At 45.1% G+C, this 16,914-nt stretch overlaps 1 protein-coding gene across 2 annotated transcripts in view; it reads left to right on the forward strand.

Annotated features, from left to right (window-relative positions):
• Positions 1-5,835: 5,835 nt before the first annotated feature.
• SHISA3 (shisa family member 3) overlaps positions 5,836-16,914 on the forward strand; it is a gene marked incomplete at its 5' end in the record, with an annotated part of 208,680 nt that continues 197,601 nt past the window's right edge. Inside the window, 2 exons of one of the 2 annotated variants that reach the window (XR_014171515.1) lie at positions 5,836-6,136; positions 9,764-10,377. Coding sequence is in view for 1 of the 2 variants with exons in the window: in XM_081924635.1 (XP_081780761.1) it covers positions 5,836-6,136; positions 9,764-10,209 (747 nt within the window). Of the gene's footprint in view, positions 6,137-9,763; positions 10,393-16,914 lie in introns of those variants that run through there. The other variant, XM_081924635.1, reaches the window with a different exon arrangement.

Here is a 16,914-nt window from a genome sequence, read left to right on the forward strand (position 1 = left end):
ATACATTACTTGGCTGGAGTACCGCATTGCTAAATTCAGAGCGTAGGTTTCTAAGGATGGCTGTATCTCATGTATTGTTTCAGAAAGTGTGAACCAGGTTAAGTTCACAGGTTTCCCAAACCAGCCTTCAGAACAGACTCTGAAACTTTTCCAGAAGGAATTATTCCACACTCCAAACAATGATCAGCCACCAGTGGCCCTTGAGAGAGACAGGTCTGCCCCACAGTTGCCAGCCCAGAAGCAAGAGGGGTACATGAAGAAACCAGTAGCCGTGGTCTTGGAATCTGCCAATAGTCCATTGGGGGGAAAGGTAGCAGGAGCTCAGTTCACCCATGCCTTCTTCAAAGCAACCATAAGGCAGTAAAATTGTTCAGTATGGACATTTACAACACGCTCCTTGGCTAGTGCTTCCCATTTCCTGCTAGTGTCCTTCCCCAGCCACAAAAGCCTTGTTCTGGGGAAGGAGCATAGGACAGCAGGCAATGGAGGAATCCCTTGTGTCAGGGAACTGCCATCGGAGCTAGAGGCGGAGGCAAGGCTCCAAAGCGATGCTGGAGAAGGGCCCAGCAGGGAGAGAGGCAGCTCATCGCTGGGGAAGGAAATCAGCGTAACACCAGGGATAAAGGGGGCGGAGGGGGGAATCGGCGAGGGGGCTCCAGGACTCCTCGCTGGAGACCAGCGGGGAGAGCACAGGTCCTCCGCTGCCCACACCCACCCTGCGCAGAAGATTTCCGCGCAGGGAGAGTAGGCGGAGACTTGGCGTCAAAGAACTTCTTTGCTGGAAGAAGTTCAAGAAACGCCCACTGACGGATGCTGCTAGCGACTGAAACAGCCACGAAATGAAGGGCTGTCCAGACAGAAAGGGTTTAACCAGGCAACCTAGCCAGGAGTGGCGGCAACTTGCGCACGAGCAACCCCTATAACCATTACACCTTGGAAACCAGTGGTGCCATTTGAGTAGAGCTTTCGGGCAGAAGTCCAGATCCCAGTTCAGCAGAATGAGGAGCTCCTAAACGCTGCAAGGGAGCGTTGAAGGGAGTCATACACACCATCTAAAGAGGGTGACCCCTTAAATACAAAGTCTAAAACTACTCAACAGGCAAAAATAGCTGTCTTTGTTTTTCTTTTCTCTAGTGTCCTCTTATTGCTCCTTTTCTCAAGAATGTATAGTGGAGACGCAGGTGACCCAGGTTTCTTGGTATGTCCATTAGTTCTTTATTCATTCTAGAATGCTGTTGGGGCAGGGAACGGGGGGAAAGTAGCTTTCCCCAAGTCCTCACATCTCTGTATTCACCCCAACTCTACGTGATGCTCAGAGTACTCCTATTCTGCTCCACATATACATGTTCAAGGCAGACAATTTCTTTCCAAGAAGTGTGGAAGCACTAGCAGCCTTTCTCAACCTGTGGGTCCCCAGATATTGTTGAACTACAAATCCCATCACCCCTAGCTATCAAAGCCAGAGCTCAGGGATGATGGGAGTTGTAGTCCAACATCTGGGGACCACAGGTTGAAAACTGCTGCAACTAGAGGATGGCAGTGCAATAGTGGTTTTGCTTGAAGGTAGCAACTTAGATGTAGCATCATATAGGCTGCATAAGAATGCCACCCTGGACACAGTGCTTGGTCATGCCGAGGGTGATATAGTTTACTAAACCAACCCTTCTTCTTAGAGGGTTTCCCAATCTCACTTTGCCTTTTGCAAAACGCTCAGTTCCTACTTGATTAACTTGCAAATCAAGGGGTGTTTTTGTTCGGAGCATTCTGTGTCAATAAATTGGTGTGCGTCAGGTTCAGACAAGGGCGTCCCGCTACAGACCTGCCGAAATCCAGGCTTAAGCACCGTTGGGAAGTCTTACAAGACCTACTTGTGCGGGCTGGTGAATTTTCAGTGAATGTGATGGAACTGCATTGTTTTCCTTTGTTCCCTATCTGAGTCTTTGGCATGCCGTGGACATCGATATAAAACGACAAAACAATTCACCGTTGACTCAACGTGCCTTAAAATGGACTGACAGAGTTGCTGGCAGAAGTGGGAAAGATGTCTTGTTTTAAAAATGCATGGAACGGGGAAATCGGCCAATTCAAATATGTCATACTTTGCTTTGTTAATATTGCAATACTCTTCTCAATGGTTTAACAGGATCACTAGGCCTGAGCCTTGGAAAGAGACAAATAGCCCTTAAGTCATTATTACAAAAGGCTTATCTATGGAGAAGCAATGACAGAAGAAATACTGTGACAAGAGTGCATAGCAATGTAAGCATCAGAGCATTGCAAATAGGAAGTGACTGGGAACCTGCCCAGTTAACAACACTGCTCTTTGTATGACAGCTGTATGTGACAATTACTCAGGACAGCCAAACAGGAGACAGAAAACATATTAGAAACACAGAACAGCTCCAACTCTTGGTTTCTGAGCAATTTTCAGACTGGATTTGACTGTATGCATGTATTTTTATGTATGTATGTTGTAACCCATTATTTGTCAAAGCAAATCACCAAGCTCAAACTCCAGGAAAATTCTCTTTTGGGGGGATGGGAGAGATGAAATATGCTTATGAAATCTCCTAAGTTACTGGAAGATACAAAGCGAAAAAAGAGAATCCAGGCAACTGGACTTTTATCACAAAAGCTGCATTTTGTTAATTATCTATATTAGTATGTGTGGCACACTAATTACTGGTATTAGTATGAATATCATTAGTAATACCTGAATGACATTATAATGCCAATCTATTGAGTTTCTAAAAGTGAAAATATAGAAGAAGCCAAAGTAATCAACTGGGGCATTCCCCGTCATAATTGCAAACCTACTATTGACCAAATCAGGGAAGAAAGACAAAACAAAACAGAAAATGGACAAGATGTTCTCTCTTAGACTTACAAAATATAATAGGTTAATTTGCATTAGTACATTCCTGCTTGCATCTCCTTTTTGCTTTTCCCCTTATCCCCCTGCCTCCCCCAATCATTTCTTTTAATCATTACCTCATTTACTTTCCCAGATTTGCAAAGAACCTTTATGCAAGAGTCTGTTTCCACAGACTAATCTTGACAGTGGGTTGTTGTATACCTATAAACACTAGCATTATCATTAGGTTTCAGTTACCGTACTCATCTTGCCCTTTCTATCTGTCCGATAGATTTGTTTTAGGCACTGGAGAACAAGTAGAGAAAGGGCAGAATGGGAGATTGTCCATTGCAATTAATTGTTGGCCCCACAGTGTCTGCATTGCTCCAGTTCCTAATATATGCATATTTTCTTTTTTCTTATTCTACTCCCATCTTCTCAACCGAAAGCTGAAGAGAGACCAGGCAGGCATTCAGAATTAACTCCATCTTTTTACTGAGGTAAATAGAACATCAACTTTGTCAGGAGGAAGACAGCTTAGCTTGTCAGATACCACTGAGAGCTTTCATCCAAGGGTTCCCATTGTGTGATAAGCATCCTAGGCACTTTTTGACTTGATTCGCAATTTATCTGGAACATACAGAAATAGGCTTTCCTAAATATTTACCTTTATGGCCTGTCATGCTTGAAGCTGTATGCATTCCATAACCTGCCGAGTTTGTTGTGCAATACCAGGCTCATGAAGTGTCATGTTTAGCAGATTAATTTTATTAAAGCAAGTTTCTAGTCCTTCAGACCACTTTTTTTTTTAATGTTGGCTCAGTTTGCATAGATTTCAGAAGCCAAATGCAACCACGGATTCGGTTCCAAGTGGGAAGGGTATGCATGAGTCTTCCGACACTGTTAAAAAAAATAATAAGAAAAAAGGATTGTAAGATATGTCATTGAACAAACAGCTTGACACCATAATGGCCACTTGTTTTTGATGGACCTCTGGCTAGGATTTCTCCCCCTGGGGTCTCGGGCCTTCTTCCTTTGAGGTTTTTAAGCAGAGGTTGGACTCTATCTGTCATGGAAGCTTTAGCTGAGATTCCTGCCTTGCAGGGGGTTGGACTAGATGACCCTTGGGGTCCCTTCCAACTCTACAATGTTATGATTCTATGAATCGTTTCACACATTGCAAACAAGCTAACGCATGTTTGTACTGTGCATGCATACATACTGTGCACATGTCAATCCCCGCTCCTTGGTCTATGGACATGTTTTGCAAGGGGACCTTTCGCAGGCAAAATTGGATCTTATCATTCTTCCCCCACCTTTAATCATACCTATTTAAACATTTTCCTCCCATTTTGGCTGTACCAAACTTTTAAAGAGATGGCTACAAAAACAGTTTTGGATGAGGTGCCTCTAGGCAGGTCTGACACAGGTGTTTCAGCCTGAGGGAGGCATGGCAAGTGCCCTGAGCGAGGACAAAACCCCACCCCTTTATTGTTTTTGCAACAATTCTGTTTTTATTTATTATTATTATTCTGCACCCCCTGGCACTGTTCTAAATGCATGTTTGGGACAGGGAAGCAAGTGGCTCTGTGGGCCTACTTACAGCTCTCACACACTTGGGCCTGCTTAAAGCCTTGCTGGAAAGAATTGCATTTACTTTCAACGATTACACCCTCAGTTACAGTTTTCTATGTAGGTAGCAAGATGTTTTTCCCCCAGCTGGAACTCATGGGAACTCAGTTCCAGCACATCTCAAGTGGGCATCAGGTGGGCACCATTGTCATTATTACAGACCCTCCAAGTGTCCCTATTACCCAGAAACAGTACCAGATTTACAGAAGCCATCCCGGTTTCTGATTTAATCCCAGAATGACCGCTTTTCCATCGGACGTCCCTATTTTCATCAGTGAACTGTTGGAGGGTATGGAGTTATGCGACCTCCCAAGCCAAGGAGTTAAGTAACCTACACGACCTTTAGAAGACATAGGAAGGCAGCCCTTTAAATGTTCCATGTTTTATTATGCTTTTATATATGTTGCGAGCCACCCAGGCTGACTGGGGCAACCAAGCCAGATGGGCAGGGATATAAATAATAAATGTATGATGATGGAATAGGATGCCCCTATTTCACGTTGGAGTATACGTAAATCCGGGACTGCCGCTGGGCAATAGGGACAATTCCTTGTTTGTTTGTTTGTTGTTGTTGTTATTAATTATTATTATTTTGCGGCCCCTTGCACTGCCCTCAAGCCCTGTTTGGGAAAGGGAAGCAGGTGGCTCCATGGGCCTTCTTGCCGCTCTCTCACGCTTGGGTCTGCTTGCAAGGCTGGCTGGAAAGAATGACATTTACTTATTGCGATTACACCCTCAAGTTATCATTATCCATGTCGTTAGCGGTTCTCTTTTCTCTTAATAAGCCGCCTTGAGCCCGTCAAGGAAAAAAGGCAGGATATATAATATACGTAACCACTATCATAACAACAGTTAGCATAGAATGGGTTGGGCTAGAGCATTGGTTCCCAACGTGGGGCAATTTGATTTTTAAGGGGGCAATTTGATTTTTAAGGGGGGCAATTCCAGAATGAGTTATCAACGGTTAATGGCTTTTTCGGCTTCCTCCACTTGAACAGGAGTTCACTTTTTGAATAATAAGCACTATATGTCACGTGGGGGGGATGTCAATCAAGATTTTAGAGATGCTTAGGTGGGGCATGGCCCTCCCCAAAAAAGCTTGGAAACCACTGGACTAGAGGACCCTCGTGGACCCTTCTAAGGTACCCCGGAGGGCAAGGCGAGAAGGGCGCGAAGCCCTCCCTGAGGCGCTCTCGGAAGGGGGAGCCTCGACGCCGGTGGCCCAGAGGCTTCGGCGGGGAGAGGAGGAGCGGGAGGGGCCGGCGGCGGCGGCCTGGAGCGCCGTCCCGCCTTCTCCCTCCTGAGGGGGCGCCTCGGGGTGGGCAGCGGGAGTCGCCCGAGGGTCGGCCATGGGCCCGGGCGCGTGGCTGCGCTGCCTGGCGCTGGGCTGCTGCTGCCTGGCCGGGCGGTGGGGCGGCCCGGCGGTGGCGGCGGCGCTGGGCGGCGGCGAGTACTGCCACGGCTGGGTGGACGCGCGCGGCGCCTACTCGGCCGGCTTCGCCTGCCCCGAGCGCTTCGACGCGCCCGACGCCGCCATCTGCTGCGGCTCGTGCGCCCTGCGCTACTGCTGCGCCCACGCCGGCGCCAGACTCGAGCAGGGCGGCTGCACCAACGACCCGGCGCAAGCGGAGCAGCCGGCCGGGAGCGCCCGTGAGTGTCGGCCGGGAACCGCCGGGCGGGGAAGGAGGGAGGGAGGAGCGGGGTTGGGTTGCGGGGGAAAGAAGCGGGTTCCCGGGTGGCGTGGAAATGCGGACTCGGAGTTGGAAGGGGTGCCCTGGGCGGCATCTAGTCCACCCCCGGGCAATTCAGGACTGAATGCAGAGTTGGAAAGGATCCTGAGAGTCATCATTTTAATGTTGTGTTTTAATCTTGTTTTTAAGTTGTATTTCAATTAATTGTTTTATTCCTGGTGTGTTAGCTGCCCTGAGCCCGGTCTTGGCTGGGGAGGGCGGGGTATAAATAAAATGTAAGAATAATCATCATCATCTATGCAATGCAGAACTCCATGCAATGCAGAACTAAAGGCAGGGTTGGAAGGGATTCTGAGAGTCATCTAGTCGAACCCTTTGTGATTTCAGGAATCAATGTGATGTGTTCGGATCGCAAAGTTGGAAGGGACCCCCGAGGGTTTTCTAGTCCAGCTCTCTGCAATGCAAGAATTTCAACCAGATCATCCATGACAGGTGGCCGTCCAACCTCGGCTTAAAAACCTTCAAGGAAGGAGAGCCCATCATCTCCCAAGATTTGAGGCCGTTCTCCTGTCAAACGAGCTCATACAGTCCAAAAGTTACTATTAATGTTTAGTCGGAATCTCCTTTCTTGTAAATTGAAGTCGTTGGTTAGTAGCATCCAAAGCAGGAGAAAACATGGGGCAGCCGTTTAGATATTGGAAGATGGCTGTCGTATCTCCTCACAGTCCAATCCTCCTGCCCTGGCGCCTATGGATCCCACTACAAACCGCCTGTTTCGATTTTGCCCTTCAGGCTGTGTGGAACCACAAGCACCCTCGGGGAGAGCAGGCAGCTTATGTGTGTATTTCCTTGGCCATAAATTTCTGCGGAACTTAGTGCGAAGAAAGTGGGCGCAGGTTGGCAGCCTTAAATATTCCTCCTGTATGGGTCCCCACCACATGCCTTGATGAAAGGAAAATTGCGGGGCTAAATTTATTTTTCACGCCAAGCCCTGAGAGTTGCTGCTCAGAAGACCCAGGACTTTATTCCCAAGAGAGTTTGGGTAGCGTTGAAATCCGCCTGTCTTTCCGGAACGCGTTCTAGCAGTTGTTGCAGGGTTACCTTTAATCTTAAGAAAACCCTGATGCCTTTTTCTAGCAAAAAGCTCGCTGTGGTGTTTTAGAAAGCCGCTACATTGCATAGTCCTTGGCGCTTAGCTATTCTTTCTTTAACAAAATTTTAGGACTGTTTAATTAGCTGAATTCATTGTAAAAGTTTTTTTATTTTTTAAAGTGGGGGTGTCTTTAAGTCTGCCTAGAAGTGAAGGGCATTTGCTACCTATCCTAGGAGGTCAGGATCTGCCCCAAATCAGATGTGGGGTCATGTGTGGCACTGCTATTTTCACCAGTTATTAAGGGACAAAGGCTGCAATTCTGTGTGCATTTACAGAGGAGTATGCCCCATTGGACACAGTGGGACTTCTGAGTAAACTTGCACACGATTGCGCTCAAAATGTTATTCACCAGCCAAGCAGGTGGGCTTGGTAAATCCTCAAAAATATAAAATCTGACAAGCGTTTTTTCCCCTTTCTATTTCATGCTTTTAATCAGCCGAGAAAGGATCAGAGTCGCAGATAAATAGCAGAACTCATGGGCGATGCTTGGGAGAACTTTACTGACTCCCTAGACTTTTAAAAAGGGGTAGAAGGCAGCCCTTTCATGGGACACAAACATATTACAGAGAGATCACTACCTTTCTTGTTCAGGTACGTAGTATGGACTTGCTACTTTCAAAGCTGCTATCTTGGGCAGTCAGTACTTGGATTAGAAAACCTTCAACCCATCATAAACTTTGCTGCTGTCCAGTCCAGGAAAGCAACTTCAATAAAATAAAATAGAATCCCTTTAAAGCCCACCCCAAATATACTGCAGTAAAAGAAGATGCAATACAACATTATTGCAACTTTTATCTTTCCTTTTTGTTTTCCTAGATCTTCAGAATTGGATCACTGGGTAAATAGGAAAATATTCAGGTCACATTGCGAATGTCAGTTGCTGGAAACCACAGGAGGGAAGAGGGCTCTTGTGTTCGAATACTACTAGCTGGTTTCCCACAGGCAACTGTGAGAACAGGATGCTGTACTAGGTGGCCCATTGGCCTCATCCTGCAGGCTCTTCTTATGTTCTTCCTATTGTAAATGTCCCCCAAAGCACATTGTTGATGTTTTGTAGGAAAAAACCCAATTGCCCCACCTAATTTGAAAAGAAACTCCCAAGCACAAAACAAAAACAAAATATAGAACAGTCCCCACTGAAATCACAAAGATTGACATCAAATCTAAGCTCCCATAACAAGTAATTGTGCACAAGGCTGTAGCCTTAACATTCAAAAGAGCAGAGTGCTCTACTATTCCTTTCAGAGTCAGGATTCGTGTCGAATCAGTGCACCTGCTGCCCCGTTTTCTGCATCTTGTAAAAAAATTGAAGAAGTTTGCAAATACAGCCAGCAAATTATTTGCAGCCAAATTTGGGGCATCTTTCCTCCGACTTCCTATGAATTCTTTGGGACTTATTCCCAAGTTAAAGTGTGCCTAGGTTTGCAGCTCCATTCACCAGTTCCACTGAGTTCAGCAGTTGTCAGGACTGCAGACTTAACTCTGCAACAAAATCTTTATTTCACTGTCTTCATAAAAAGGCATTCTAGAGCTCTGGAGCTGTAGCGTTTTGGTTTAAGACATTTCCAGTTTTGGAATTTACGTGTTCATTTCATATAAAGGAGGGGGGAATTGCTGGAAACCAAAAGCACTTCCTTCACCCTTGAAAATAGGAGAATTATCCCAGGTTCTCTAGTGCAGTACTTTTCTTAGGACCATCTAAAAATAATAACCACAAGCGGTGAGATAGCCTTGTGAATTCCACAAAAGTTTTTCTCAGGGTTAAACAGAAAGGTGAGGAAATGGGGAGCAAAGAAAAAGGAAGCATTCTGTAGCAAAGTAGGTTCAGACATGCCAAGTGGAAAAAAATATTGTTGGAAATAGTTACTCTTCTAATAACAAACAACTTTCAAGTAAGGAAAGTTTCCTGAATGGAAATACAGGGTTAGAATGGCGGCTTGAACTAACTGGGGAATTCTAGTAGAGGGTGGAATCATTGATCGCAAACTTTTTTTTTTAACTTGTCCAGTGAGATTTTTGTTCCATGTGTAGAAAGTGGAGGCTGACCAGAAAAAAATATGGATTGGTGCAGGAATTGGTTGAGATCTGACTAAGAAGAATTTAGATGCTTGCAGTTAGAATTTTAGCTGGGGTTGGATCCAGACTCAGTTTGTTGAACGTAGGCATCATCAAAATCAATCGGACAAGCTCATCTTAGCTTAAATTATGTCCCATTGATTTGATTGGAAACGAAGTGGAACTAATTTAGTCTGGCTCCAACCCATTAGTGAGTGACCCAGAGAATTAGTGTCAGGTATGCTATTAAGACTGATTATTGTGCCATCATCTTTGCGAAGCCCTTTGTTCGAAAACGGAAGAATATAAGCAATGATTTTCTAATGCACAAAGCCTGGCTATATTCTGTTCATAATTTACTTTTCCTGTCTCGCTCAGAGCCAGTCTATGTGCCATTCCTGATCGTCGGATCAATATTCCTCGCCTTCCTTTTCGTGGGCTCCTTTGTCGCCGTTTATTGCTGCACGTGTTTAAGGCCGAAGCAAACGCTGCCACAGCCAATCCGGTTTTCTCTCCGAAGCTACCAGATGGAGACTTTGCCAATGATCTTGACCTCCACTAGCTTAAGGACTCCATCGAGACAATCTAGCTCTGCCGCTAGCTCAAGTTGCACGGCCGGCTCTCTCGGCAAGTTTTCATTTGCCAGGCCAGAGTCTAGCTGTACAGCGGCACCTTCACCTCCACCTTACACGCCAGGCTGCTTGCAAATGGGCCACTCCGTCAGCCTCTCTCAGCCCTCTGGGTTTTTGGTGTCGGGACCATATTTCTCCTATCCTCTGGACTCCGAGCTGTCTCTAACTGGGAAGAGCATTCCGGAAACTTAGCCAGAGCTGAGCGAAGCGTTCGAAACAGTGCTTTCGCTAAGAAGCACAATGGACTCCTGTGTTACGTGGTTTTCATTGTGGTGTTCTCTGCTTACGGAACTGAAAATAACGTGAATCGTTGAGTTACCCTTTAGAAAAAGTGTCAGTTATTTCAGGAATTTTCGTTTGGTACTAGGACTTGCCGATCAGATCAGCGGATCAAATCCCCGCGACGGAATGAGCTCCCGTTGCTCGGTCCCTGCTCCTGCCAACCTAGCAGTTCAAAAGCACATCAAAGTACAAGTAGATAAATAGGTACCACTCAGGTGGGAAGGTAAACGGCGTTTCCGTGCGCTGCTCTGGTTCGCCGGAGCGGCTTATTCATGCTGGCCACATGACCTGGAAGCTGTACGCCGGCTCCCTCGGCCAGTAAAGCGAGATGAGCGCCTCAACCCCAGAGTCGGTCACGACTGGACATAATGGTCCCTTTACTTTACCTTTGGACTTGTTGGAATAAAATGCACATTCCCAACTGATGTCAATTTGGAGCATATCTGCATTCAGAAAGTGTCACCTGACCAATGTGTGTCATTGTGTGAGTAAAGCTGCACATTCCTGCCTTGCAAGAGGGTGGATTAGATGATCCTCAGGATCCCTTCCAACTCCACAATTGTATGATTTTTGTGATCTAATATGAGCAGAGTTCTGGCGGATACAAGGAAAACAAGACATTAAACAACCACATTGTTTGGATAATTTATTTAGGCAATAGGTAGCATTAGTGATGGTTTCAATGTGAACATAACAGCTCCAGATAGTGGGATATCTGACTGGATTGTGCCCTCAATTTTGTGTGTGTTTTAAATATAGGCTTACCTAAAAAAAATTCACCAGAATTAGTTTCACTTATTATAAAGGGAATAGCTTTATTCATAGATATTGGAAGATCATGTCACTAAAAGAACAATAATAAAATGAAAGAAAATTAATGATTATAAGCCCCATTTTTTTTTTAAAAAAGGGTATCTTAACACTGAATTAAAGACACTAACCAATGCCAACATTTGTAGGGCCAGGAAAAAAGTGATGCACTGTTTTGAATGTGTGATAGCATAGACCGTTGTGCTAGGACAGTTTCACATGTGATGAGATTGCTGGGTATTTCCACTAATAAGCAAGCTTTAACTAAGAGTTTGTACAAAATTTTCACAGTCAGGAGAATAAGTTGTAATAACATCTAAAAGCTATACAGTAATTTCACAAATGTGCAGCGTATAAAACATTAAAATGCTGAAGTAGCCTTGCCTATTTATTGAGTTTTTGTCCTGTGACTTAGAAGACAAAGCTGGGTAAATAAAAGTTTTATTTTGTAAAATCCGCACTATCTAAAATAATGTTTAAGAACTGTAACTTAAAATGTATTGACAAGCGTGACAATGTTTTGTAGTCACAGGTTTTCTCCCAATAAAACGCTCCACGGCTGAAACAATATTTTGGTTGTCCAATATGTTTATGTTTTGAATTAATGGAAACATGGGGTGGAATTCAGAGTCGTAGTAGGGAGACTGTTCCATTAGGCCAGCAGAGATGCTTCCTCTGATAGAGCAATATCCCCTCTCCGCCCCTTGTGAGCTGTTTGGGGGGTTCTCCTGACCCCCACAGAGCTGTTTACGGAGCTTGTGGGGAGGAGGGAAACCCCCATGGCACTAGTGGGACTCATTATGCTGGCTCCCACAAGCATAACTTGTTTACTTTCCTACAATTGCTTATATTTCTGAATTGGCAAAATGGCCTGTAAGACTGCTGAATTTATTGGCCTGCTGAGAGTACATGAAAACTTTTTGCACAACTTAAAATGGTCAGAAATCAAAATTATCAGGTGTGTAAACTATTTACACTGGGGGTGGCTGACCTTTGCCCCCCCAAAAGTTCCTAGACTGCAGCTCCCATCATCCCTGACTACTGGCACTGCTGGTTGGGGCTTATGGGAGTTGGAGTTGAACAACAGCTGGAGAACTGCAGGTTTCCCATCTCTTGTGCTGCATCTTAATTTTAAGAAATCTTTTGTTGTTTTTAAATTTTCTATCCTGCCTTTTCCTCCCAAAGGAGCCCAGGTAAAGCAATGTGTTTTTAATTTAAGAATATATGTAGAAGCAAGCTCTGTTATAACAAATGTGACAGAGTTTTGTCCAACCGCAAACACTGTTGTGTTCTGTTGTGTTTTTGAATAAATACACCTCTGAATCTGTTGAGTAGCCAATTAAAGCAATGATTTCCTGTTTTTAATGCTAACAACAACAACAACAATTTATTATTTATACCCTGCCCATGTGACTCGGTTTCCCCAGCCATTCTGAGCGATTCCCAACAGAATATTAAAAACACAATAAAACACCAGACATAAAAAACTTCCCTAAACAGGGTTGCCTTCAGATGTCTTCTAAAAGTCAGATAGTTGTTTATTTCCTTGACATCTGGTGGGAGGGCGTTCCACAGGGCGGGTGCCACTACCGAGAAGGCCCTCCGCCTGGTTCCCTGTAACTTCACTTCTTGCAGTGAGGGAACCGCCAGAAGGCCCTCGGAGCTGGATCTCAGTGTCTGGGCTGAACGAAGGGGGTGGAAACGCAGAAATATAGGGTGGTTTTACTCAAAGTAGACCCATTGAAATAAATGAACATGACTAAGTTAGGCCTGTTAATCTCCGTAGGTCTGCTGTGAGTAAAGCATAGTTGAATACCTCTCATAACAAGGAAACGGGTGAAACATACCCACATTTTTTGATTCTAGCTACTTAAATTCAGTGTGCCTGAAGTAGTTTGGCATTTCCATTTCCCCGTGTGTAAATATAGGGCTGAGCATGACCTGGATGTGGGGTTATCCATGTTGTTTGTGCAGTTGGTTTTTTCTCCCCTGTGGGACACGTGCTGTGATGCATACCCCTGCAGCTAGCAGGTTTGAACCCATTGCTCATCAGCTAGTGAGGAGAGGACTCAATCCTGCTGGGTGCTGCTTCGAAGGGAGTTGACCCACAGGTCAACTTTGATAGATGGGCAGGACCTCCCACTTAACAGTCACCTCATGACACAAGATGATGGACAAGTATCAAGAGTTGGCCTCTGGGTTTTGGAGGGATTTAAAGGTGAGGCCTTCTGGGCCAAGAAACTTCCCCATCCCTGGCTTAACCAACCAACCAACAAACATGTCTCATTTCCTTTAGCCCTCAGTCTGATCAAGAATAAACACACCACTATGTAGATCTGGGGAAACCAGTGCCCCAAGAGGATTTCTACAGCCTTTCCTTCCTCTGGCAGTTCCTGGTATCACCTGCAAAGTTGTCCCTGAGGGTCAGGTGACCTTTCCCACCCAAACCTTGTTTGTAAACTCGTTGGATGCCAGTCATTGGAACGTTCATTAGATAATTTCAGAAAAGCGTGCTGAATTTCAGCGAAGTCCTCCACATCACGTTTGCTGTTCAGATCAAGCCACCACTAAAAGAAAATGTTCCTTGTATCGTAAATTGAGCTGGTCTTTGAATATTGTTTATAAACCCAGATTTGGATTACACTGGAAATGTTGCACAGGCCTCCGAGTCCAAATTTGAGCCAGATATGGGGAGGAGATGGCTGCCAGGTTATGAAACTTCTCTCTTTGTCCGTCTGTTATCTGACATCTGTCACCCAATATTGGGAATGTCATGAACGGAGCAGCAGCAAAATGCTCTCATATAACAACAGCTTGGTTTTTGATTTGCTTTTACTTAAAAGTAAAAAGGAAATCCTCTCAGGTATCTTCTATGGCTCTCAAGCATCTTCTATGGCCAAGTCCACAGGTGAACAATTCATTGAGAATTTCAGGATTTGTTTAATGATCGTCACTCAGCAACTGCAATCCTAAACTATTAAGACACAGCTTGTGACTGATTCAGTGGTATAACATTAAGTTCACCCTGTTAAGATGCAGGTACACTAACAAAACAGCCTTGCCAATGTGTTGGAGAGGGTGTAACACAGTTGGCAGAACATTCCATATGTGGTCATGCGAACATGCACAGTCATGCTGGGACAGAGTATCTGCAGAAGCAAGCAATATTCCCAATATTGGGTGACAGATGTCAGATAACAGACAGACAAAGAGAGAAGTTTCATAACCTGACAGCCATCTCCTCTCCCTATCTGGCTCAAATTTGGACTCGGAGGCCTGTGTGGACCCACCTCTTTTGCTTCTTCCTTTCTGCCTGAAGGAAAGAGACGTTTTGGGCCCCTGTGCCATTGGGCCTGGCCTGAGGGACCACAGATGCCAACCTGAATAAAATATGCGGGGGGGGGGGGCTGGAAAGCCTTGCCCCACATAACTGATCGCATGACACGGCACACACATACCATTTGAATGGCAATGCTCATTTGGAGAGGGGGGCTCAAATATTTTATTGGGGGGCTGAAGGGACCTTGGCCCTTAGGAGTTGGCTCCTATGTGGGGGCAATGGTCCTACTTCGCTCATGTACAGGGTGCTTGAGGTTCTTCCTGGCTCTGTGGGAATTTTTGTTGTTTAGTCGTTTAGTCGTGTGCAACTCTTCGTGACCCCATGGACCAGAGCACGCCAGGCACTCCTGTCTTCCACTGCCTCCCACAGTTTGGTCAAACTCATGCTGGTAGCTTCGAGAACACTGTCCAACCATCTCGTCCTCTGTCGTCCCCTTCTCCTTGTGCCCTCCATCTTTCCCAACATCAGGGTCTTTTCCAGGGAGTCTTCTCTTCTCATGAGGTGGCCAAAGTATTGGACCCTCAGATTCAGGATCTGCCCTTCCAGTGAGCACTCAGGGCTGATTTCCTTCAGAATGGATAGGTTTGATCTTCTTGCAGTCCATGGGACTCTCAAAAGTCTCCTCCAGCACCATAATTCAAAAGCATCAATTCTTTGGCGATCAGCCTTCTTTATGGTCCAGCTCTCACTTCCATACATCACTACGGGGAAAACCATAGCTTTAACTATACGGACCTTTGTTGGCAAGGTGATGTCTCTGCTTTTTAAGAAGCTGTCCATCATGTGGCTTCATCATGGCCTACACTTCCTCCCAGGGCTCCTCAGAGGAGTGGCTGGGATGAGGGGGTGACGAAGACGAAGATGAGGATGAGCTGAACCACCCCACGCACTTTATCCCTGATTAAAGCATCAGGTTAGATCCCCAACTACTTCCTCATTCAGCCGCTTAAGGAACTTGGGGTAAGGCTGCCCATCTCCAGAGAAACCAGACAGGGCATTTCAGAGCTGGGCATGATGTAGGTGCTCCCCTCAGCAGATCTCTTGAGACAAATCAAAGATGGCAGCCAGAGAGGCCTCCAGGGTGGGTTCCACTCATGAACTCCCTTCCTTGCCCTCAGTGAGGGATACAATGCAGAGGCTGGGCCAGGAGACCTACCACCTTCCACGTGCCCCAAGGTAAAAGACTTCTGGGAAAGGATTTATAATGAATTGAAAAAAGTGTTGAAAAACACATTTATTAAAAAACCAGAAGCCTTTTTCCTTGGTATAGTGGGGGGGGGGGGTAAAATCCCCAAAAAGGATGTTACTTTTTTTCTGTATGCCACAACAGCTGCGAGAATATTGTTAGCGAAGAATTGGAGGAAACAAGTGTTACCAACTATCGAAGAATGGCAGATGAAGATGGTGGAGTATATGGAACTTGCCGAACTGACAGGGAGACTCTGAGACCAGAGAGAAGAGACGGTGGAAGAAGACTGGAAGAAGTTTAAGGAATATTTGAAAAAAATATGTTAATATTTAAACCTTAGAATAGCTTTGGAAGTGGCTATAGGCTGTAGGGTTAGAAGTAGAAGATAGGGTATTTTAAAATAGTATTTGTAAGTGATAAAATGTGAAGTTATTTTAAGTATAATTAAAAAAAATGATGGTTAGAAATTATGATACAGTGGTACCTCGGGTTACATACGCTTCAGGTTACATACGCTTCAGGTTACAGACTCCGTTAACCCAGAAATAGTGCTTCAGGTTAAGAACTTTGCTTCAGGATAAGAATAGAAATTGTGCTTCAGCAGCATGGCAGCAGCAGGAGACCCCCATTAGCTACAGTGGTGCTTCAGGTTAAGGACAGTTTCAGGTTAAGAACGGACCTCCGGAATGAATTAAGTACTTAACCCGAGGTACCACTGTATATGTAAACTGCTAAAGATGAAGTAAAATGAAAATCAGATAGGTGGGACTTGGGGAAACCAACTTAACAATGGTTAGAAAAATAAGGATATGACAAGAATTTGTTTGTATTGTTTGTCTTTTCTGTCTGTTTTTTATTTGTGTTATAAAAAGAATTTTTTTTTTTTGGAAAAAAAGGAGACTTACCACCTTCCTTCCAACCAGGAAGTTGATGTTTGTTCCTTGTTGGACAGCCAAACAACTGCTGCGTTCTCTGCTCCTTTCAGCAGCCACACTCTTAAAATTGCTGTGGTACCCAGAGCACAGCATGAAGTGGGCAAATGGAGAATTCCCTGCGAGCCCAGATAATAGGGCTCAGCTTCCAAGAGCAGTCCCCAGTAAGCAGACCAATGCCTTGGGGTGGAGTGGGCTTGGGACACTGGCCAAACATTGCAATTCTTTAAGCACATGTGAATAATAATAAAACAAATCTCAACAGAACACCAGCTAAATCACTTGTAACTTCCAGGGTGCGTTAGACCTGTCAGGCAAAAGCAAGTTGCGGTTACCAATCAATT

This window comes from Podarcis melisellensis, assembly GCF_964234715.1.
Source record: "Podarcis melisellensis genome assembly, chromosome: 9".
In the NCBI taxonomy this organism is placed as follows: domain Eukaryota; kingdom Metazoa; phylum Chordata; class Lepidosauria; order Squamata; family Lacertidae; genus Podarcis; species Podarcis melisellensis.